General features: G+C 48.1%; 1 protein-coding gene across 1 annotated transcript in view; it reads left to right on the top strand.

Annotated features, from left to right (window-relative positions):
* Positions 1–1,591: 1,591 nt before the first annotated feature.
* Positions 1,592–22,575, top strand: part of NAT8L (N-acetyltransferase 8 like) — a 35,771-nt gene continuing 14,787 nt past the window's right edge. Inside the window, exons 1-2 of the mRNA XM_032686364.1 lie at positions 1,592–2,157; positions 3,445–3,609. Coding sequence (XP_032542255.1) covers positions 1,824–2,157; positions 3,445–3,609 — 499 coding nt within the window. The 5' untranslated portion in view covers positions 1,592–1,823. The remainder of the gene's footprint in view (positions 2,158–3,444; positions 3,610–22,575) is intronic.

The following is a 22,575-nucleotide window of genomic DNA, read 5'->3' on the forward strand; positions in this document are numbered from 1 at the left end:
GGGAACTCTGCGGGCGCTCCAGCAGACTGGCAGCGCTGCAGTGCCTGGCCACGAGCAGGTCCCACAGCTACCCGAGGAGAAGATTCTCACCAGGGACGCCTGATGCAGCACAAGCCTGTGGGGGGCTGGCACTGCTCCGCTGGGTGGGAAGGTTTCCAAGTCCTTAGCTAATCCTTCCTCTTTTCCCCTCCCTCATACTCCCGAAAAATTTTTAATAGAAAAGTGAAGCAATTGAAACCACAATGAAATCACCACAGTAAAATCAAGCTTTAGCTTGAAGCAAAGATCCAGTCACTGCATCTTCCCGAGGACCAAAGTGCACCCCATGAGCTCCAGGGCAGCAAATCCCGCAGAATGCCAGCGACACAGCCGCACTCCCTGACGGGCGGCGGCAGGGACGAAGTTTGTAGGAAGGGCGCATGGCTGCACCTCACAGGGACACGTGCACCTGGCAGGGGGATACTGGAATGTTAACTCCAATGTGGCTGGGTGCAAGGGGGGTGCACACGTGCATTTTACCAGAGTAAGAGACACAGATGAAACTTTCATGGGGTGTACGGGTACACCTTGCAGGTGTACCTGCTGAGGCTCGCGGGGGGGTGCAAGTCTCAGGGGGGATGCACAGGTGAAGTTTGAGGAGAGGCACAGCTGCTACCGCGGGGGGCTGTCAGCGGGCAGGGGGAGGCGCAGATGAAGCTCTCGGGGGATGCACTTCAGAAGACCGGGGGGTCCGGCGCCTCCCGTCTCCCCGCCCAGCGTCCCCCGCCCAGTCCCGTCCCTGCACCGGCCGCGCACGGCGCATGCCTCGGGCAGATGCCGGCCGGTTCCAACCGGGAGAGGCCGAAGCTTTTCGGGTCCTGCGAAGAGGAGGAGCCCGTCCTCCTCCCTGCGCATCCCCCCTCCCCCTCCATCCCTTCTCTCCGCCCCGCGGAAAGGCGCGGAGGCGGCGGGGCCGGCCGCGTTTCCCGCACCCCGCAGCGGCGTGGGCACGGCTGGAAAAGTTACTGACCGAGGGATGGGGAGGGGGATTCGCTTGGGAGGCGCCGGGAGCCTCGCGGCTGCATCCCCCGCTCCCCTCTGCCCCCGCGGAGCGTTCCACGCGGGATGGCTGGAGCTGGGGCGGGAGCACCCTCCGCGCCCCGCGGAGCTCCGCGCAGGGACTCGCCGGGTCGCGGAGAGCGACTCTCGGTGCCGCAGCCCTGCGGGACGCGGTGCGGGGCCGGCCCAGCCTCCCTCCCCGCGGCTCCGCGCCCCACAGGCTCCCGCAGCGCCCCGCGCAGCGCCGCGCACTCGCAGCGACTGTTCCAGAAAGGCGCCGGGCGCACGGTGCGTTCGCGGTGTATACATAGATAACTACATAAAAAATAAAGAAATGACGTCCCCTTCCCCCCTCTCCCCGCGCACCGGTGAGTGCGGACAGCGATGTTCGGCCCCCGAATGCCCGCGCAGCCCCGCGCCGTAGTAATTTGCAAGGGGCGGTGCAGGGATGGGGGGGGAAAGGGGGAGATGTCCCGCCCCCCCGATCACATGGCGACCCCGCGCAGCCAATGCGGGGGGCTCTAGGACCCCGGGGACCCGAAGGCCCCCCCGCCCTATATATGTCTCTCCAAAATGCAGCGGGGCTCCTTCCTCCCGTCCCGCCCGGCCGCGCAGCTCAGCGCCCCGCTTCCCGCGGGTCTCCGTCCCGGCTCCGCGCCCCACTCCTTCCCCCTCCCCTTTTTCCTTTTTTTTTTTTTTTTTTTTTTTTTAATTATTTTTTTCTTTTAATTTTCTGACCTCCCCCTCCCGTTTTTCTCCTCGCCCCTTCCCCGCGGCCGGTTTGCATGCATTGTCTGTCTCCCAAGATGGTTTGTGAGACCAAGATTGTGGCGGAAGATCATGAATCAATCCCGGGATCCAAAAAAGACACGATCATTGTTTCCTCCTCCCAGATGTGGCCCTCTTTGGCCGGCTCCACTCCCTCCCCCACACCTCCCCTCACCCCACCAAAAGAAGACCCCCGGCGCGACAATGTCTATATCCGCGAATTCCACCCCTCCGAGCAGGAGGTGGTGCGCCGCATCTTTTACGAGGGGATCATGGAGCGGATCCCCAACACGGCGTTCAGGGGGCTGAAGCAGCAGCCCCTCACTCAGCTGCTCTACGGGCTGCTGGCGGGTGAGTATCCGCTCCCTTTTGGGGGAGGGGGGCGCCGGGTTTATTCCCCGGCTGTGGGTCTAAACAAAATGGTCGGAGCGGCGGGAGGCGCCGGGGACCGGTGTTCGGGCGCGCTGCGGCGGTGCGAGGAGCGGGAGCGCCGCAGCATCGTGCGGGGCGGCCGCGGAGCCGCAGCGCTGCGGCGGGGGCAGGCGGGATGGGAGCGGGATGGGAGCCTTGCGCCGCCGGGGGATGCGCGACCCTACCACGGGTTGTAAGGGTGGGGAGCGCTGAAGGGGAGGCCGCCGCGGGGGTGAGGGTAGACTCCGTCCTTGTGGTTAGTGCGGGGCTGGGGGGTGCGCGGAGGGGAGGGAGCGCGCCCCGCACCGCGCACTGGCCGCCCCCGCGCAGCCCGGAGAGGGGGGGGACGAGCCGCGTTCCGGCGTTGCCTGGAGACGGCCGGGCCCATCAGTGAAAGCCCCCCTTTGCCCTCCCCCGGCGTGAGGAGGGGGTGTCCTACAGCAGGGCCGAGGCGAGAAGGGGGGGTCACCTCACCTCCCAGAGTTCAGTGCTCAAAATTGCGCTTGCAAGGTGTCCCGTCCCCGTGCCAATAATGATTAATAATGTGTGCCCCCCGCACCGGGCGCGCTTTGGGTGGTCTCCTGCCCTCAGTGGCTGCAGGAGGGTCGCACCCCGTGTCCCAGACATCGGGGAGGACGGGGCCCCGCGCTGGAGGGGGACCCCCAGCAGGCGTTGGGGCGCAGCCGGCGGCTCTGGGGCCATGCCGGGGGGAGCCGCCGGTTGGGGGGCACCCGCAGAAGCCCCCCAGGTGTTCGGCAGCCTGGCGGGATGGGGGCGGGCGGGGTGGCTGCCCTGGGAGTAGGTGCTGATGGAAATAGCACTGCCGCAGTGGCGAACACATGGCTGCGGAGCGGTGCCCGCAGCGCGGCTCCTCCGCCCGGCCGCGTTCCGGCCTCGCCGGGGAGAGTGAAGGGGGCCTGCGGTGTGCTGGCCCCTGGGGGTCCCCACGGCCCCGCTCCAGGGGGGCTCTGGGACCTGCCGTGGCGTAGCGGCATCCTCCGCACCGGCTCCTTCCAGGACCCCATAAACTTCTCCGGGTTATCTCGTCGCGATACACTGCCCTTAACGTGATAATCTCGAGAGCGTGAATTGTGTGTGTATTGCAAATGTATATTTTGACTGTGATTGTTTTATTTATTTATTTTTATAATGAGTTTGTATTCCGAAATCAACACTAAATTCTCTTTTCTGACAGGTGTCGTTTATTTCTCTTCCTTATCTCCATAGTAATGTGCTTTGTTGTGACCAAGTCCTTCCTGCTGACCTGCTGTTTGCCCATCTTTCTGATGGGCATGAGGTACTACTTCAGTAGAAAAGTTATCCTGCACTATCTCGATTGTGCGCTGCACACGGACATGTCCGATATTGAACAATATTACATGAAACCGCCAGGTGAGTACAAATTCCCCGAGGGAGCCTTCCTTCTCCCAGCCTGCTGGGGAACATGGCTGCTCCCTGCTGCTGGCGCCTTTTCCTCCTGTCAGCAGCACTGAGCAAGCTCAAAAGTCACCAGAATGCAGCTCTTTAGCCACACTAGGCACAAAGCCACCTCTGGTTTGGGTTTGGCTGGGGTTTTCTTCTTGTTTTGTTTTTGGTTTGGTTTTTTTTTCACTACCCCCACAAGGTGCCTAGTCATCCAAGGCACCTTCTGTCCACCCCCTGAGCACAGCGCTGCCCGGTCCCACAGTCAGCCCAAGGACTCGGGCGTGGGTGCTCGGGGACAATGATGGTGGAGAATGCAGGTTATTCACTGCAGGCTGGGTCCACCCCAGCCCTTATGTCTTGAGACTGCTATTTCTTTGCTCCTTGAACTTGGTATTAGCTCTGACAGCAGGAGGAGAGGGACATGAAAGGCTTTTTAGCCCAAATGCACGGAGGAGCCCATTTTAGCTACTGTGCCCATTTTCCCATATTGTTCAAGAACATTCCTTAATGTAGATGTTTTGGAAGAGGCACAGATCAGATATGTAAAGGACTGTTGCCGCCTCAGTTTGAAGTAATATGCGTCCATCCGTTTGTTACATGTATGAATATAATTAAAAATACATTATCTCACTATAATATTTTCTGGTTAAGCTATAAAAGATACCTTATGTGATAATAAATAAAAAAAAAAAGCCCCTTTAGAACCTGTGAGGTGCCGTTTCCCTTTTTGTGGGCACACACCCATGTTGAGAACCAGAGCAGGGGGATGCCTGGGCAGTCACTCGGGGTTTGAGGTTTGCTCTTGGTGGTCGCAGAGTGCTAATGGTGAGCTGGGAGAGCAAGGTGATGCCAGCATCCCACCTTAGTTCCATCAGACCGTGTTTTTGCTGTATCATTGCGGATCCCCAGGTGTGACAGACCTCTTCGGGGCACTTTAAGAGGACTCCTAGGTGGTACCCTAACCACAAACTTTCCCTCACTTTTAACGTGCAATGTTACATTTTGCTAAATGTAACCTTGCTAAAATGTTGCTCCTCCTGGTAGGAAAATCCCCAAATAGCTTAGAATTGCTTGCTTTAGATTTCCTTTTCCATTATAGTGCGTATCTTGTCCAGGTCTTTGTCCCATATTACACATAGGGTTTGTTTCATTTACAGGGCTTGTTTTTGTAAAAATTAAGTGATCTGTGACTTGTATTTAAAAAACTCAATCTTCATTAAAGGTGGTGTTACAGAAATAAAAGGGTTCATAGCAAAACATCTCTTCACCTCTGTAGTGAGGTTCAGCAAGGTGCTGGAGAAAGTAGCAGGAGACTCCAGTAGAATAAGAACATGTAATATGGAGTTAATAGGTGTTTGAGCTGCTTTGCTCATTAATGCTCAGGATTTGTGCGGTCAAAGTGGTCGCAGTACCTGTATTTATAACACTAACAGATACAGAAAATAAAGGCAAAGGACTCAAAGGAAGAGTAGTGCCCTCAATTTGTTTAGGGTCAGTAATGTAATCCTGCTCAACTGTGCTGGCAACATGTCTTTGAAATGTTAGCATTGCTTTTATTTGGTACCTGAAAGGGCTAATTGCAAGTGTGTGTGGGCTGTAATTTTTGACAGAATTCAATCATGTAATTAGGCTTCTGCCATGCCATAAAAAGCAGATTTATGGAATTGTTGGTGCTTGTTAAAGATTCTTGATGATAGTGGTGTTAAGCAAGTTGGCTGGAGTAATAATTGGATAAAGACCAGAGAGGCTTTGGGGACTGGGGAGGAGAAGGGTTCTGCATGCTGAGAGCAGCACCCTTAGTGATGCCTGTCTGTGTGCCATGAAGCCGTGCAGTGCTATTTGGTGTAGCTGTGCACAAGGCATGAATCCAGGAGTTTGCTCACGTTTCCTCCAAAAATGCAGTTGGTGGATTTTTTTTTTCCTCCTATCATCATCATTATGGCTGGGCTTCGCGAACGAAGATTTGGGAAGGGCTCTACCCACGTTTGTTATAAGCACGCTGGTGGCTAAAAAGGCCAATACGAGATAGACAAGTCCGGTTGCAAAAGGCACAGCAGAAAGACTCCCTAGGTGGTATATTCTGCAAGACACGATTCTTTCTGTGTTGTCTTTTCTCCTTGAGGGTGATCCTGTGTTTGTTCTCAAAAGCATCAGCAGCGTTATAGATGGTGTGTCTCCAGGCCTCCCAATTGGAGGCCAGAGTAGACCAGTTATGATGATCAATATGGCCGAGGCTGAGATGTTGTTTCAGGGAATCCTTGTATCTTCTCTTCGGGGCTCCTCTCTTGCGGCAGCCGGTGGCAAGTTCACCATAGAGCAGGATCTTAGGGAGGCGGTGGTCCTTCATCCTGGAGACGTGTCCTGCCCAACGCAGCTGAGTTCTCAGTAACATGGCCTCAATACTTGTGACAGCTGCTTACTCTAGAACAGACGTATTAGTGACATAATCTGACCAGTGGATGTTTAGGATTGTACGGAGACAGCGTTGATGGAAGCGTTCTAGGAGACGCAGAGGGTGGCGGTAGATGACCCATGATTTGGAACCATATAAAAGAGTAGACTTTCTTCTATAGGATAACAGTATAAATACAGTCCCCTTGGAAAATCCTGGAGTTCTGTGCGCTTTGAAGGCTGTCTGTCTGAACATCAGGAGAAAGGCAGTGATGAGCCACACTGGCATTGCCCATCCCACCCAAAGGACAGAACAATGGCAATAAAACAAATTCCAGTCCCAAGTTTTTCTTTTATTTGCATAGTTTACAAATTAGCACCCAGGCAGAAATGGTTGCAGTGGGAATGAGAAGGGCTCGTTGTGTTTCTGCAGCTGAGATATTAGTGAGAGCTTTCTCAATGAGGTGTTAAAAGAACTGGTCACAGTGAGGGTAATGGGGTGCAGGAACATGGGCACAGAGAGGCTGGAGATGGCCAGAGCTTGACTAGATGAGTTAAACCCAACCTGATGTAACTGCAACTTGGCCTGGCTTTGGCTGGGAGTACAACCAGGCAACTTCCTGCTCCTTCTTTGGAGGATCTGTGTTTACCTGCTTGAATATTTTTTTTTCCAACATGGAGACTAGAGGAAGGGAGCATTTCTGTGGTGGGGTTATGAATTCCTGTTTCCTAGGGTGATGAACACCAAGGTAGAACTGGGACATGGTCTTAAGGTCTTGGATCATGATGTTGGTTGTGGCTTTGGTGAGGTTTTGCCCTTGGAATCCATGGTACCCCGGCACGAAAACATGTTTGCAGGGGGCTCCCTGTGGTGCCCAGGGTTGGGGTACAGTTGTATAGAGCATCTACAGCAAATAGCCTCTGGTAAGGCAGGGATCTACGTGAGAGGGTATTCTAACTATTAAAATGGGTTGTTCTTGCTGGTTTTATGAAAGCATCCACAAAACCTGTGGGTCAGTTTTAAAACCAAGCTGAAAGGACCTAGTTTGCAATGGGATATCATAAGCACCCAGGTTAATGATCAGTGTTGAACAGTTCCATGAGTTACATTGTATTAGGGTTTTTCTTCTGCAGTTTATCTGAACCGCTCACCTCCAAGTTAGTTATGGTTTTGATTTTCCTCTGCTAGATTTTGTATGAACTGAAAAATATGTGCTGACAGTGATTCTGCAGAAGTACACTAGCCAAAATTTAAATCTTTGTTTTCTCTTGCCCTCCAACACTTACAGAGTCTAGCAGAATGTTTGGTCCAGTGCTTAACTTGGAGCTTGTACACAGTGGTGTGACTTGAAATTGTTCTTAATGTGAAAGGAATTGTGTTGAGTCCCGTGCTGGGGTCTTAAAACAGACAGTTGTATGGTTCAAACACCTTCTTGAGCTCTTTGTAAACTTGCAGTTTTCATTTAAAAATAGCACTTATTGGAATCCACTTTTTTTTTTCCTTCTTCAAAGGCTATGAAAAAAGACACTGGAGTGGTAGAAAAGAAAGGAATTGGGTAATGGGCTTAATTGTCAACTAGAGTAACTTAGGCTCTAGTAAACAAAACAAAAAAAAGGAATTAATTTTAAAAAGAGCCTTGCCTTTTGCATTCATTTATGCAAAAAAAGAGGAGCACAGCTGGAGCTTGTTTTATGGTCTGATGATTTTGATGACTAATCAATTTTACAGTGTCTCTTCAAGCTTCTGTCCCCGTTGGTTGTGTTGTATATTTTTTGCAGTGGTTGGTGTGTTAGAGAGATTCTTGCGAGGCTGAGGTCTCTGCTGGAGTGCTGATGGAAACCAGGACTCCTTTGCCTCCGAAGCAAAATCACTGCTCTCCAAAGCAAGTGGAGCTGGGGCTTTGGCTGACGAACTTGCTTGTCTTTCTGTGGTTGTTTAAAGAGTTGTTTCCTACTGCTGGCTGTCCTAGCAGGGTCTGCTGAGGGGTGTGCATACATCTCCTGCTGGTGCAAAGACCTAGTGGTGGTGGGAGCTGGCCTTTGTCAGGGTTTTAGGGACTGGTGACAAGCTGGGTGGCCGCATAGCAGTGCCCAGTGCTGCAGAGGAGGATGGACAGACAGCACAGATGGGCAACCTGGAGAGCTGAGGCTACGGGACCTGATGGAGCGTTGGGGCATCTGCCTTGCCCAGTGCAGCAGACAAAACTGGAGTAGCTGCTGCAGGAGGTGTCAGGTCACATTAACCTCACTGTGCTGAGGGCTGTGGCTTTCAGCAGTGCCTGCACATCTGCAGCTCTTGCTCTGTGGGTGCCTCTGGTTGCCTCGTGCTGGGACAGGATGGGTGCCTCTGCTCTCCTGCCTCCATCCAGGGGTGAGCAGAGCCTTCCCGTCCTGCTGCCCTTTGTTCTCAGTACATGAGGGTGCAGATGAAGTAGTGCCTGCACAGAAATCCCAACTTCCCTGGAGGACAGGCCCTATGGAAGAGGGCCTTTCTGCTGCTCCTGGGTGGCACAGTACTCAGTCGAACCCAGTGGAGGGATGACCTGCCCTTCTTGGCAGAGGTTTTGGTTTCGTGTCCTTCTTCCAGAAGGACACCAGTTGAAGTGGAGCCAGAGTTGTGGTGTGAGGAGATGAGATCCTGTTTGCTGCTCCTGCCTTTTGAGGTGTTCCTTGAGTTCAGTGGGATGTTTGTCTGGGTAACAAGCAAATACTTGCATTTTGCTCTTGGATCAGGCCAGTTGGAAGTGGATTCAATGCCAGAGGGATTGAACCCAGATGTTTGCAAGGTGAACAGCTGGGTATAAATCATGTGGTTCCTGTTAACCTTGCTCTGTGGGTGCTTAGCCCTGCAGAGGCTGTGGGATGAGCACCAGTGAGTTTTGAGGTGCAGGGAAAATACAGGGTCTACCCTGGGAGGAGATCCTCAGCCCCAGAGCTGTGATTGCTCTGTCATGCCCAAACACTTTGGAAGCCCCAGGGAGAGGGGGCCAGGGGGAGTGTTTCTCCCCACCACTGAGCCCCCGGGCTGAGGGTCGGCCATGGAGCCCAGTTCTTCCACATTCTGGGTAATGCTCAGGCTGACAGATAAGCAGGAGGGAAGCTGCCAAATGATAACATTGTTTGGAAAGAATAGAGCAGCCCTTGCTTTGCAAAGAAAGGGCTTAGTTACCTGACGCCAGAGAAGGCTCAGGGCTGCTGCTTCCCAGTGGAGGAATGTGTTTTTTGGAGAGCCCTGCCCCACTCCCAGTGCCCAAGAGGCAGCTGGAATCTGAAGCATCCCTATCTTCAGCATTTCTTGCTGACTTATGCAGTGCCTTGACCTGATGCATCTGCCAAACCCCTGAGCTGTCTGTCCTGTATTGGGATTTTCGTTTGTGCCTCTCCCACACACTGCATAGGTCGGTGAGGAGTTCGGAGTGGGGCTGGGAGTTGGAAAACCCATGGGAGAGGCTGTGTCCTTATCTCTGCCTGGGTGTTTCCAGCTCTGCTCCACACCGCTGCTGGGAACAGAGGCTGGGTCTCCTCAGGCAGAGGTGGGTCTGTCCTGTGAGTATTTCGCTGCTGGCATCTCTCTGCAATTCCGTGAGTGTGCTTCAGGGGATGCAATCTCCGTATAAGATCCTACCAGATTAGGATTACAGACCTTTCATGTATTTTATAGTGTGAAGTATTTTGTCAGAAAGTATTTCCAAAGCTGGCCTACTGCCAGAGGACAGTCAGAGATGCTGCTGCTCAGCAAGTCTCACTGTTGCTTTTGGGTTTCGACAATTTAGCAGCACAGGAACTTCCTGGTTTGGCATCTCTCATTGCCAGTGCAGAGTTTCTCAGTAAGCAATAGGAAAAACAACTTGTGTTTCCAAGCATTAGAGATGTGCTTTGTCCAGTGTTAGCAATGGACTGAAATATTTTGGTTTCATTTGAATAATGTAAAATGTCTTTAAAGTTGAGTTGCCTCTCAAAACCCACCTCATCTGACGCTGGCACTCTATCACGTGTGGCTGCCTCATTTTGCTGCGTTGGAGCCTTGGCTTTTCCATCTGGAGGCAGCCCCGTCCCGCAAGCAAGGAGCATGGGCACAGTGAGCAAGGCACAGCGCTGCTGGCACCAGCTCCTAACCCCCATCCCACATTCCTAGAGCTGACCAAGGGCTGCCCTGGCCACAGGCAGTTCTGCCGGGTCCCAGCCCAACCCAGCAGCCCTAAAGATAAGTGCTGTGTAGATCTGGAGGTGACACAGCCTGGGTTCCTTGCAGTGCTGAGCCACATTGGGCAGCTCTGCTCAACCCACTGGAGGGCCTTCAGGGTCTTTCTACCCCACAAAACCTCTATTATTAACTTTTTTTCCACTTTGGGGGGGTTCGGGTAGTACAGAGTAGAAGTGCGGCACTGTCAGCCAAGGGCCAACATGGCAAAGCTGGAGTTGCCTCTTAAGGGGAGAAGTCTGTGGATTCCAGGCTGTGTCATCCACGCTAATGGGATAAGCATTATGGGCAAGCTGCTGCAGCCTGCCTTCCCTTTCTATTTATTTATCACTGGAGCAGGAACATGTGCACAAACCCATTCCTCAATGCACGTATCCATAACACAAAAATAACTCTTCCTTTAGATCCACAAGCTTTGGCACGGTCCCATGTCAAAATTAGAAGAAAATAGATTTTATAGTAAATTTTGCAGAGCAATACAATCTTTTTTTTTTTTTTTTTGTCCACATGTTCAAAAATTCTCTCTAAAAGTAGTCAGTCCCTCACTGACCTGACCATCAGTTAATGCAGTGGTGTTTGAGCTGTAGCCATGACTGGGTGGATACGATGCTCCTGAACGTAAGCTCTGCCTACAGATGTTTAAAATCCCCAGTATGTGCCAGTGCTGGTCATTAATCTTCAGTACAAGAAGTAACCAGTTGTGTAAATTGAACATTACTAGTATTTTAGGCACAGTTAGCTTCTCAGGACCAGCAAACAAGCCACACTGGGACCTATGAACATGGAGGCAGGAACATCAGGTGGTCTGGGGTGGTTTTTTTCTGACTCTGAGTAGTTTTTTTAATGTTTTCTCCAGTGTTGGATGATTTTTGGCATGGCTGTATGCAATTTCTCATGACTGTCTTAGTAAGTAAACCTAAAAATTTTCTGACTCCAGAATTTTCAGCACAAGTTCAAATGCAAATGTATTGCTCTTATAAAGGGTTTTCAATGGCTCTTCTTTTTTTCTCTTGCTTTCTTAGGAATGACCAAAATTTAAAACAATTACCCAAAAGTCTGTTTCAGGTTAAGATTTTCATAATAGTCTAAATTTAGATTCTGTGTCAGATATCTAACTAGTGGCAAGAGTTTAAAGGTTTAAAGCTTTGAACCCCTCTTGACACTGAATTTTGGGTGTAGGAGCATGAACTGAAAAATCTTATTCCCAAGCACATTATTTATTTATTACATTCAGCCTCTTAGGGTTATCCAAGAGTGTCTGTGGTCAAGTTGGTTCCTCCCAATGTGCATGACCAGCAGCCTGAATACTTCAGAAATTGACATTAGGCATTGCTCTCTACTTGAAGACCTCTAAATAAACTGAAAAATACTGTTTTCAAGTAAAAGTCTAAATGGATGGCCTGATTTTTAAGAAGACAAACCATTCAAAATCTCCCCAAATTTCAGAGTGGATTTCTGAAATTCCTTTTGTAGGCTGAGATCTTGATTTGGGCAGGTCATATTTAATTACTCTGGGTGGGAACAACTGTCAGGGTGTCCACGAGCTCCGGGAGCTCTCAGCATTGTTTACTGGTGTATCCGAAAGCATGTGCTTTTCTTTTGGTAGTGCAGTGCTGGGGATCTGTTACAAATAATCACATGTTTGATGCTACTCCCTTCCAGTCTAGAGTAAAGAGAGAGACTTGGAGTGTTTTGCTGGTATCTGGTCCTGTGATGAGCCGAGGGATGTACGAGCCTTTGTTGTCACTTTCTGCATCAGTGAAACAGGGAGCTTCAAATGTATTTTTAGATATTTTTTTTCCAATTTTTTTTTCCCCCTGTAGAAAGCTGAGGAATCATTTTGTTGTCCTGACAGGTGGCTAATGAAAGGATTCTTAAAGAGAATCTAAAGATAGCAGCGTGTCTTACCCAGTTTCTATTTACAAATCTATTCCTTGTAACCAAATAATAGGGTTTCGGTTTTGGCTTTTTGGTGGTTTCTTTGTTTGTTTGTGTGGGGGTTTTTTGTTGGTTTTTTTTTTTGCTAAGGGCCAAGTGGAATCACCATGAAGCCTCATGTCCTTTAATAAGGGTGCATCAAAAATTAGTTCATAGTGGTCTGGTTAGAACCAGGTACAAGCTGTGGTGTCTGTTACAGATGGCTTTGAGCCATTCTTTTAAGTCATCTATTGACCTGCTGGACCCCAGCAATCAATTAACAATTTATGACAGCATATACAGTATCATTCACTGTCTTCTATAACTGAAGAGTGTTTCTTTCAAAAATTGAAAAATTTATTTCTTACAGGATAATTCTAAAATTTAGACCTGGGTCTCCCATGGTTTAGTGCTAAGCTGGGCTTCTGCTTTAAAGTAGGATTCTGTGAGTAAAAGGAGACATTTCAAAATAGGTAACGGGAAACATATATTGCAGTTGTATTTTTAAGTGGCTACACGAGATATGGTTATTTAAAATTGGATTTGCAACAGTGTAAGTGCTAATAGAATAATACAGTGCATTAGTTGCACATCAGTGTGTCCTGCTTGAAATGATAACTTGCAAGTAATATTTGTCATTTGAAATTCATGTGCTGTTTCTATGACTTATCCAAGTGGCAAAACTGAAAACCAGAGGTTTTATGAGAAAATGATTTTTCAGTTCAGGAATTGCAAAGTAAAAGGGAGGATAGTTTTGGTCCAAATCAAGCTGATTCACTACTCCCTCTGCATTTTTTCACTATGAAGAAGAAAGTATCTGTGTTTAGTGGGGAGTATAATGCTTTTTTCAGCCCAAACCGAAACTATTGGCTCTGTTACAGGCTTCCTTAAGAAGCAAAGGTCAGACCCAAGTGTATGCTTAAAAAATACTGATTATGGCAGAGCCATCATACAGTTAGTGTTTGCTACCCCTCAGGCAGGTCCCTCTGTTGTTCTTTGCGTGGCACTATTAAATCTATACTGAGTCAGTGCTGGGATTGCCTGGATCCCAGGCCCTGTTTAAATTACATATTTAGGTATTTTACACCGCTGTAGTAGTTGAAGAAGTAGTGTCAAGAGGCTTCATCTCTGAAGTCGTGGCTGCTGGGACATCGCCCGTGATCCCAGGGAGGACCGAGAAGTGTGCTGGTGTCCCGGCCAGCCTTACTGGGGGCTGAGCTGTGTGCGGGATTAGTGCCAGCCTGCCTTTCCTCTGCCTCTCATTTTGCAGCTTTGGTGAATCCAGGACAAATGTGTAAATTGTTTTGCGTTGACAAAAACTGCATTTTTAAGCAAGCTGCTTGCCTAGATTTATCCTCGATCACCGGTAATAGCTATACAAGCTGCTCCCGCTCTCTCTTGCCAGTGTGCTCGAAGCCTGACTTGGAAACCAGCATCAGCCATGCAAGTTTATTTGCTTTTTACAGTTGCAGCTCTTGGGCTCTGTGCTAGCACTGCTAATTGAAATGGGGGGCAGTGGACCAGCTGTCTGGCTGTTAGTGGCTCCTCAGTGCACCTTGCATTCAACACTCGTTTCAAGAACTATCAGATAATAACATCTGCTACTGGGAACCAATAGTGGTTCCTTGAAGTATTTTTTTTCATTTTTTTCCTCATGTCCATCCCCTACCACAGCAGTTCTGTACGCCACGTTTCCAGTCTTGGGTTAAACTGCAAAATTTGCATTTTGTATCCTTTGAATTCTCATTGGCTTTATTGTCCAGCCCTGTGTTGAATTCTCCAGTGATTTTTGTCTGGTCTAGTTCTGGCTTCATTCATCACTTCTGGCATTTCCCATGAGTGGTGGTCCCATACACAGCATCCCTCTGTATCTCTGATCTTCCCCTTATACTTTTAAATTTATGTCCCTTTGCCTAATTTCATTGTATATGTACTTTCTTTCTCTTAGTTTATTGTTCAGATATTTTGCATGGTGAGTAAAAGTTTGTTTTTTTTTTTTTTGGTAGAAGACTCAGAATAGCAAAGATGATAAAATAAATAGAAGTCAGCAGCACGAGGATATTGTGTCTGCTAAGCTGAAAACAGTGCGTCAGTGCACAAAACCCACTTGTCGATGGGGGGGGGAACATTTTGTCTAAAGGCAAATGAACTGCCTACAACAGGATTTCTTACACCTTCTTTAGAGCATCTGACCCACATCACTTCCAGATGTATCTGTTGATCCTTATTGCTATGATTTTTCCTATAAACCTAATTCTTCCCAGGAAGAATTTTAGCAGGATATATTAAATCATTATTGCAGTCAGAATATGAAAAAAAAAACCCAACCAAACCACTTCATTTGCTGAGATCAGGGCTTTTTGTTCTTTTTTTGGAGGTGCCAAATCTGTTCATCCTCCCTGGAACTAGATAACAGCATCAGAAACACTGTGTAACACTTCTAGTGGGAATCCAGGGAAGACCTAAATCTGTAGTCTTTCAATTTAAAATAATGTTAAATAGTAGAACTGCAAAGAGAAGCTTTAGAAAACAGCCTGGTTTGGAGCACCTGCCATTTCTAAGTGCTAAGCAATTCAGATGATTGTTAGTTAGAAATAGCAATAAAAGCACGGCAGATCCCTGGCTAGTAAAGTCCTCCTTGTTGGAATTACATTGTTAGTGGTGGGATTTGTTAAAGGGGGAAGGTGAGCAGGGAGTAAGTTGTTGTACAATAGGGATGCTAATGAGAGATTTTTTTTAAAATCCAAACTCTTTAAAAGGGGTATTTGTAAAACACCTTTTCAAGCTTTTGCTGCCTGTAAAGTGAATTAGATTCACTTAATGGCTATGAAAATCTATGTGTGGTGTGGTTTCAGAACCTGCCAGTGTTCAGGGGATAACATCAAGCTGTGCCTCTCGGACAGTGATTTTCATTTGGGAATAAGCCATCATCAGGTTTTATGGGGCTTTTTTTGAGCCATCAGTAGTCTGAAAAACATCAAAGCATCTGCAAGGATTCTTGAGAAGTGGGAACATTTTTCATGGATAACTCAGCTAAAGAGGATTTCAGTGAAATTTAAAAAAAAACCTTACATAACCCCCCATATTCACTGAGACTGAACTCTTGGGACAGTTTGGCTTAAAGATTCAGTGGAGCATTTGCTTTAACTTAATCATGGTCTGAAATCCCTTGTCTCTTGCTGGGAGTTGAGTGTATTACTTAGGGGCATCCTTCAGTATAGGTCCAAGTGCTCTTCGGATATTTAGTGGAGACCTGTGACATAAATGGAAAGTGCAGTGGTGGAGTGAACCAGTGGAGTTTGCTGTGTGTGCTATCAGCTGCCTGCAAGATGAATTTATGATGTTTTAGGGAATACTGGTGCTTTGGAAAGGACTTGTAGCTGTGAACCTGCTCTTAGATACATTCATTCTGCCCTGTCTTAGCATCGGGTACAGGGCATTTAGTGTTGTCTTTGTAGCTGAGCAAATCCAACAGATCTTCAAAATACTGCATTTCTACCCAGATTTGTGTGGACTTGCACCTCTTCTTGCAGTAGCGCTGCTCATATTTGTAAGTTGATCCCCCTTCCACAGATCCTTGGTGAATGAGCTTGCCACAGTCTGATGGTGCACGGCATTAAAGTATCTACTTTCACTGGCCTTGAACAGCCTGCCCTTCATTTCCCGTATGTCTTCCCGATGGAATGAGATGTGGCCTGTTACCTACTCACTCCATTAATTTATTTTACAGATGTCTTTCAAATCACTGGCTCCTGTGACTGATATTGAGGCTGGGGCTCCAAGGAACCCCATTCGTGTGGATGTGAAGTGTAAGGTGGTGATAGATGGATATCACAGGAGATCTTGGATTAGGCTTTTGTAGGGATGTTTTGACCTGATTGGTCTGGCATGGTAGTCTGAACACGTGGCAAAGTGGGTTTTTTCCATTTTTTAATTTTAGAGATGTAGAGATTTGCACATGTAATTTTCATTTTCTGCTAATGCATCATCCACAACAGGTCCATTGTCTGTGCCCAGCCTGACAGATGTTCATGTATTTATGGATGTAGAATTTTCTTATGCTGCCACGTTAAATAAATGTGCTAGTTTCAGTCTGAAGTGGTGGAGTTCAGTAGAATTATACCCAAGCCATATTGGTTTTGTTGTGCTGGGAGAGGGATATAGAAATGTGTTGATTTTAACAAGAGTGGGCATCCAGGTATGTGTTTTTCTGCACCATAGCAGGGGTATGGCTTTACATGGGGCATTGCTGTTGGTTTGCTGAGAGTTAAAGATTGAAGCAATGAATGGTGATGGAGGTTTGTGGTACTTGGGAGGCCTTGCTGGGGTCTGCACCCTGACCTATTGAAAGGTATTTCTTCCCATGGCAGGGAGCTGGAACTACATAATTCTTATAGTCCCTTCCAACCCAAACCACTGTAGGATTCTATGACTCGTGACAGGAGGTGAAGTCTTGACCCAATGTTTTCCTCCTTCCTGTGTAGGGCTCCAACAGAGCCCTTTACCTTGGCATACACACATGGGACACGCTGGAGCAACCTTACACCAGGGCTTTGTTTGGCTGAGTTAGGTATAAATATAACAGCCCCCCAGAGATTAAATATTCACTGTAAATGTGGAGAAGTAAGAGGGTTGCAGGGAAGCAAGGTGTTCATTTACAGTGGGAGCTGCAGTGGGGTGGCCATGGGGAGGTGGTCCCTGAAGGATTGTAGGCTGCCTTCACAGGCTTCTCCTGCTGGAAAAAAAGCCTGTGCTTATTTTCAAAGAAAGAGCACTCATTGCAGTAGTGTCCCTGGGAGTCCTGGCTGTCCCAACACCCCAGTTACCTCAGAAGGGCTGAAGACCCCCAGACACCATCACAGGAAGGCTCAGCATCGCCTGCAACCAGGCTTTACAAGCACAGCACGATGAGAACGCAGTGGTACCTCTGCTGATTTTGTCTGGTCATTGGAGTCAGCACCCACCTGGCTGAGAGTTGGGTTGGAGATGTGGGAAGGTGCAGATGCCAGGAGGCACCTGCAGCTGTCAGTGGATCAGGTTCAGCCCCACAGCAGCACTGGGGAGCACCTCGGGGTGTGGAGGGGAGAGTGCTTCCTTCCCTGCTCTTCCCAAGTAGGATGGACTGGTTGGCCTGTTGTAGTCATTGCTTTAGGAAGGCCTCCAGTGTTAGAAGCATGATGGTGTTAAAAGCATTTCAGGGATACTATGAAGTTTTGCTTCCAGGGGGGTCTGGTAGTTATTTATTCATTTATTTATATGGGTCAGGAATTGTATTAGTCCTGTTGCTACCTCTAGCCTTGGATGTCAGAAGTGCATGTCAGAGCACTGTTCAAAGAGAAAGGCCTTGCTCTTCTTTTTTCCATCATCTTCCATGCCAGGATGAGCATCTCTGCAGAGACAATGTGCCACCTCAATGGCAGCAGGGCAGAGAGGCTGAAGTTAATTGACCCAAGCCTGATTCTCCTTAGCAGCTTTATTATCATTTCAGTTTCCTTATTATTTAGCCACCTGCTCCTTACCCAGAGGTTAGGGGAATAGGTTTGACCAGGACAGGTCAGGCAGGATTGGTTTCATTGAGAAGTGCCCAAATGAACACCTTTGATGAGTGGCTGTGGAGGACAGAGGTTGTGAGATGTCCTTCAGTGCCACCCTCACTCCTCAACTCTTGAGCTCTTCCCAGTCCATTGCAATGGATTTGGGAGGCTCATCTTGGTGCAGCAGCTGGTGACTATTCACATGCTTTGATACCATGGGGTGGGTTGGTCCCAAGTGATGATAACTGGTGTCCTGGTTGGATGCTTGTGCTCTGGGAAGGGTATGTGTGCAGCACCATTTCAAGCTGTTGTGCTAGAAATAGGAAGAAATATTTATTCTTTGCAATAGACTCAAGGAGATCAAGCCATGTACTACCTGACTTCAGACTGTAGTTAGTACCAAATCTGTGCCCTGAACCTTTTATTTTTTTCTTATGTCTTCCTCTGTGTTGAGTAATAAATTCTTTACTGTGGTTTCAGAGGAAATATAACTCCTTGTGACTGCTATTTCACTCCTGCAGATTATTAATACAATGGAAAGTTAGAGGTCAGGGAGGTTTGATTCATTGTGTTAGTAACAAGGTAGGATTCTTGTGAAACTCAGGTAATCTGGAGAAGGAGAGGCTTTGAATGCAGCAGAGCTGTATCTGTCATTGGTATTAGGAGAGTATTGTGGTGGCTTCTCTTTGCCGTGCGGGGTTTGGTGAAGTGCAGTCCCTCTCTGTCAATCCCCAGCACACCCTAGGGAGGAAAGCAGAGGAGCTGCCCTGAGGTCTGAGACTTTTCTGCTTGGTGTTTCTGCACCAGAAATATTGCTCACTGCTCTTCATCATTGTCGCTCGTTGGCTGCTGTGGTAGGAAAGCTCCCACTTAGAGGCTCGTGAGGGTAACAGGAATGTGCTAAGGGGGGGAAAAAACATGTTTGGAACCACTGAAATATGCTGTACAGCATGGTTTGGCTGAATATATGCACACAATTTTACCCAGCTCACAGCTGAATGTTGTGCTTTTGGCCTTTTCTGTCACTTGTCTGCCTTGCAGATGTAGATTTGGGGGTGTTTGCAGAACCAGCCAGCATCTGCCTGAGCACTTGGGGATTCCAGTCCTGTGCATTGGGATTACATGCTACAAAATGCAGTCAATTACCTGCCAGGGGTGGCCTATTCCCAACTCTGCCATGCTGATGCCCCTAAGAGTAATCTATGCAATGTAGTCCTGTTTGGGGCTGTGTTTTGATTTTGGGTGGGGAAAGTTTGGTTTGTTGTCTTTCAGGGTTTGTCTGTCACTTTTTAAGTATGTAAATGTTTTTAGTTGCTCTCTTTGCCTCACCTCATGCTATTGGGAGGGGAGGTACCTCTCAGCCTTGTTTTTGAGTGATTTAAAGAGTTTGCATGCACAGATGTTATTCTGTCCTAGTGCACCATTATGCCATATCTTAAGTATGAACCTACATCTTGGGTGTAATTCATCTTGCCTACCTTGTTCCTGACTGAAAATAGTTGGTTGCAGTGAGCTCTGTAGGCTTTTGCTGTGATCTTTTGCAGAAAAGGGGCTCTCCCAGAACATGACTTACCTTGAAGCTGGTTGACTTCAGAGCAGCATAAACCTCCTTGGAAATCTTTGTAGAGCTCAGAATTGCGTTTATTATTTAACCTTAAGTAAACAAACCTTAGTAAACAAACCTCTTTGCTGTGAAGCATTTGGTGCAATACCTGTGTAGATACAGGCACTTCTGTTGAATAAAGGGAGTCTTGGCTAAATTTAGAGCAGACAAGTAATGATGGATGGTGAAAATCAGATCGATTCTATCCATTTTCCCTGCATGATTTATGGCTAGGCCAACTGCTAAGCTAAAGGAAGACATTCAATGGTTATTGCTCTATCCCTTTTTACAGTAAAGCATATAAAGGAAAAGTCAGCCCACAAATAATGAATTCTAGAACATCTACTAATTGTAGATTTTCCAGTTTTTTCAGTGTTTGCAAGTGGAAATTGCTGTAAGGTGAACTCAGTACCTTTTGAAAACAATAAAGCCATGTAGTGAAAGATTGATGTAGAAGATGGAAACTGAGCCTTAACGATGCCCTTTTAAGGAGCTGGCTTAAAACACAACCAGCAGCACATTTCATCTTATAAACTAATTTCACTAACGAGGAGCTAATTGTTACATCAGTCTTTTGGAGCTGGCAGGACCCAGGCTATCAAAGCTGGCAGAAGGGCCTGATTTCTTTTTTCCTTTAAACTTCTAACTAAAAACCAGTCTAAAATATAAAGCATTGGTTTAGTTAAGGTCTGACTCTGCAGTTGATAGGCTTAATGTGGATTTTGCATACATGGGGGAACATCTACTCTGAAAGTAGTTTAAATACTTTTTCCTGGTTTTTCCTATTTGTGCAGACCAGTCTGTTCTGCTGAGCCAGCTCCACTGTGCCGGGACTCATCATCCAGTCAGCCCTGGGGACAATGCCGGGCCAAAATCACATATTCTAGTCTTTATTCACTCCTTTAAGCTATTTAATTCTTTGCTTATTGATAACAATTGCTCACACGCCAAACCCACAGGCACTGCCTGGTTTCTCAGTCTGTACTCTCCCTTGATGACCCAGCAGCAGGTAGAGAGCCCTGGTTCACTACAGCAGTGGTTATTCCATCTCCCTTGTCAGTGTTGTGTCCTTCTTTTCAGCAGCAGAGAGATGGGCCAGGCTAAATCTGTCCAGATAACCAGGCAATTTTTAATCCCCCACAACTGCTTCTGCAGCTCTTTCTCGAACAGTTGTTATACATTGGCTTTATTACAGTCTTTGCTTTTCAAGGTGCAGCATGGCCAGCAAAAAGAGCCTGATAGAAGGTTTTAAAGTCCTGCTGTTACACTTCTTAATATAGCACCCTCTGAAATGTGCTGGAAGGGCTGTCTTTATCCCATCTGCAGCACCGCCTGGATTTCTAGCTGTCTCATCAAAAGCCTGTTCCTGCGCTGTGCTGAGCACTTCCTGGGGCTTTGCTGAGCCCCCCTCTGGTGCTGTCACACACAGTGACACTATGGGCCCCGGGGGACTGGAGCCTGTTTGAAAAGTCAACCAGTGAAGTGCTGACATGGGGAGCATGGCCACTAACAGCTTGCATTGATCCAGACGTCCAGCCTGGGCCCCCGCAAAGCTTTGCAGGGTGAGGTGCGTGGGCAGGAACTGTCATAGAGGTATTTCAAAGGAACAGGGTGAGGTTTAAAGCAAAGGTTTTAAGAAGATTAGAATGCCTGCTAGGTTATGTCCCCAGCAGTGACAGCAGGAGATGCTGTTTAGGACCAAACCTGGCCACTTCCTGAAATCTCTTTGCTACAGAATGTGGGTTTTATTTTCTTCTGTCAAAATATTAGAGTGAAAGTAAACTATAGCTAGCCATTAACATCTTAGGGGTTTTCTGGGGGCTTTGACACCCCAAAATGGAATACCTGTGGTACAGTAGTTGGGTGCTTTTGAGGAAGGATCAGCTCCATCAGGAAGTGCGGAGCAGGCACTGATGAAAGTCAGTTCTCATACTGTTACTCTAAATTGCAACCCCACCACCCTTTCCATCCCCAGGTGAAGGTAAACCTGGGCTGCAGCAAAACCCCCCAGTGGGACTGTCACCTGTACAGCATGTGCTGCTTCTGCAGGTTTATCAGCACTGGCACGCTACAGCATATACCAGTCTGAATACAGATATGGTTTTGGGTTTGCACAGATGTTTAGGCCAGCTGTTACCTGCAGTCCAAAACCTCATTGCCTGGTCTCTCATTTTATGCTCAGGTTTGTCAGATGCAGAGGCCACCTCTGAATTCTTGTCTCCTGGGGCAGTTTGAGACCCGTTGTTGTGGTAGAATGTGGTCACAGCATTTTCTGGTAGCTAATGTGGTTCCATGGACATATGGTCAAATGCTGGATGTCGCTGTCATCCCACTGATTTTGCTGCTTGCAGCTCTGGAGGCTTTGCCTGAGCTTAGGGGTTGTCGCAAGTAGCTTCAGCCCTCGGTAACAACACAGGTGAAAGGTAACCAGGATGGAAAAGAAGGCGTATGGAGAAGTAGATGAACTGGTTGCTCAGAACCAAATCGTCCATCTCTCTTCATGCTGTGTAGGTGATCTTATCACCTGCTGCCCAGATACCCCATGAATCAAGGGATGTCACCCACCCTTGGCATATAGATGCGCTGCCCTGTGCTCTTCCAGCAGGGAATTGTTTATAACAGGGCAATAAGTCCTGCAGTGGTAGGTTATGTGGAGTTATTTATGAGGAGGAAGGAGTCTCACAGCATTTCTAATTTCATGCATAAATAATTCCTGTGTCCCTGACGTTTTTTGTTCCCCTATGCCTGGGCCTTGTGTGGTGCAGTGGGATGCTTGTGCATGTCAGGAGTGTTGGAGTCGGGGTCTCTCGCATCTCACCCAGTTTCTGTAGACATGAACTACACTGAAATGCCATTATTTTGTAGGAGCCCTCCAGGAATGCCTTTAACTGAAGTCAAGTGTAGAGTTATTAGCAGAACTTGCGGGAGCTGCCATGCAGCCCTGTTTGAAGCCAAGGGAAACTAGAAAGGTGGAAAGGAGAGAAACTCAACGCACGGGAAAGATGGAGGTAAGGAGGGATAATGGGATAATGGTATACCTCATAAACACAGACATAAATCCCTCCCCATCCTGGCTAGCTGAGCAGCTGCAGTCAGTGGCAGGGACAGCTGTTGTCTGTCCTTGGTTAGTCCCTGTGCTCAGGCTACCCCTGTCTGGCTGGGTGGCAGCCGCTGTGCCACGTCCATGCCCCAAACTCCTCCTGCTGGCAGCATTCACATCACAGCAGCCAAGCCGTCCCCAGAAGAACCTCTTTTCTCCCTTGATGTTGATTTAACTCGGCTGGTCT

The sequence above is a fragment of the Chiroxiphia lanceolata genome, chromosome 4, assembly GCF_009829145.1.
Source record: "Chiroxiphia lanceolata isolate bChiLan1 chromosome 4, bChiLan1.pri, whole genome shotgun sequence".
Classification (NCBI taxonomy): domain Eukaryota; kingdom Metazoa; phylum Chordata; class Aves; order Passeriformes; family Pipridae; genus Chiroxiphia; species Chiroxiphia lanceolata.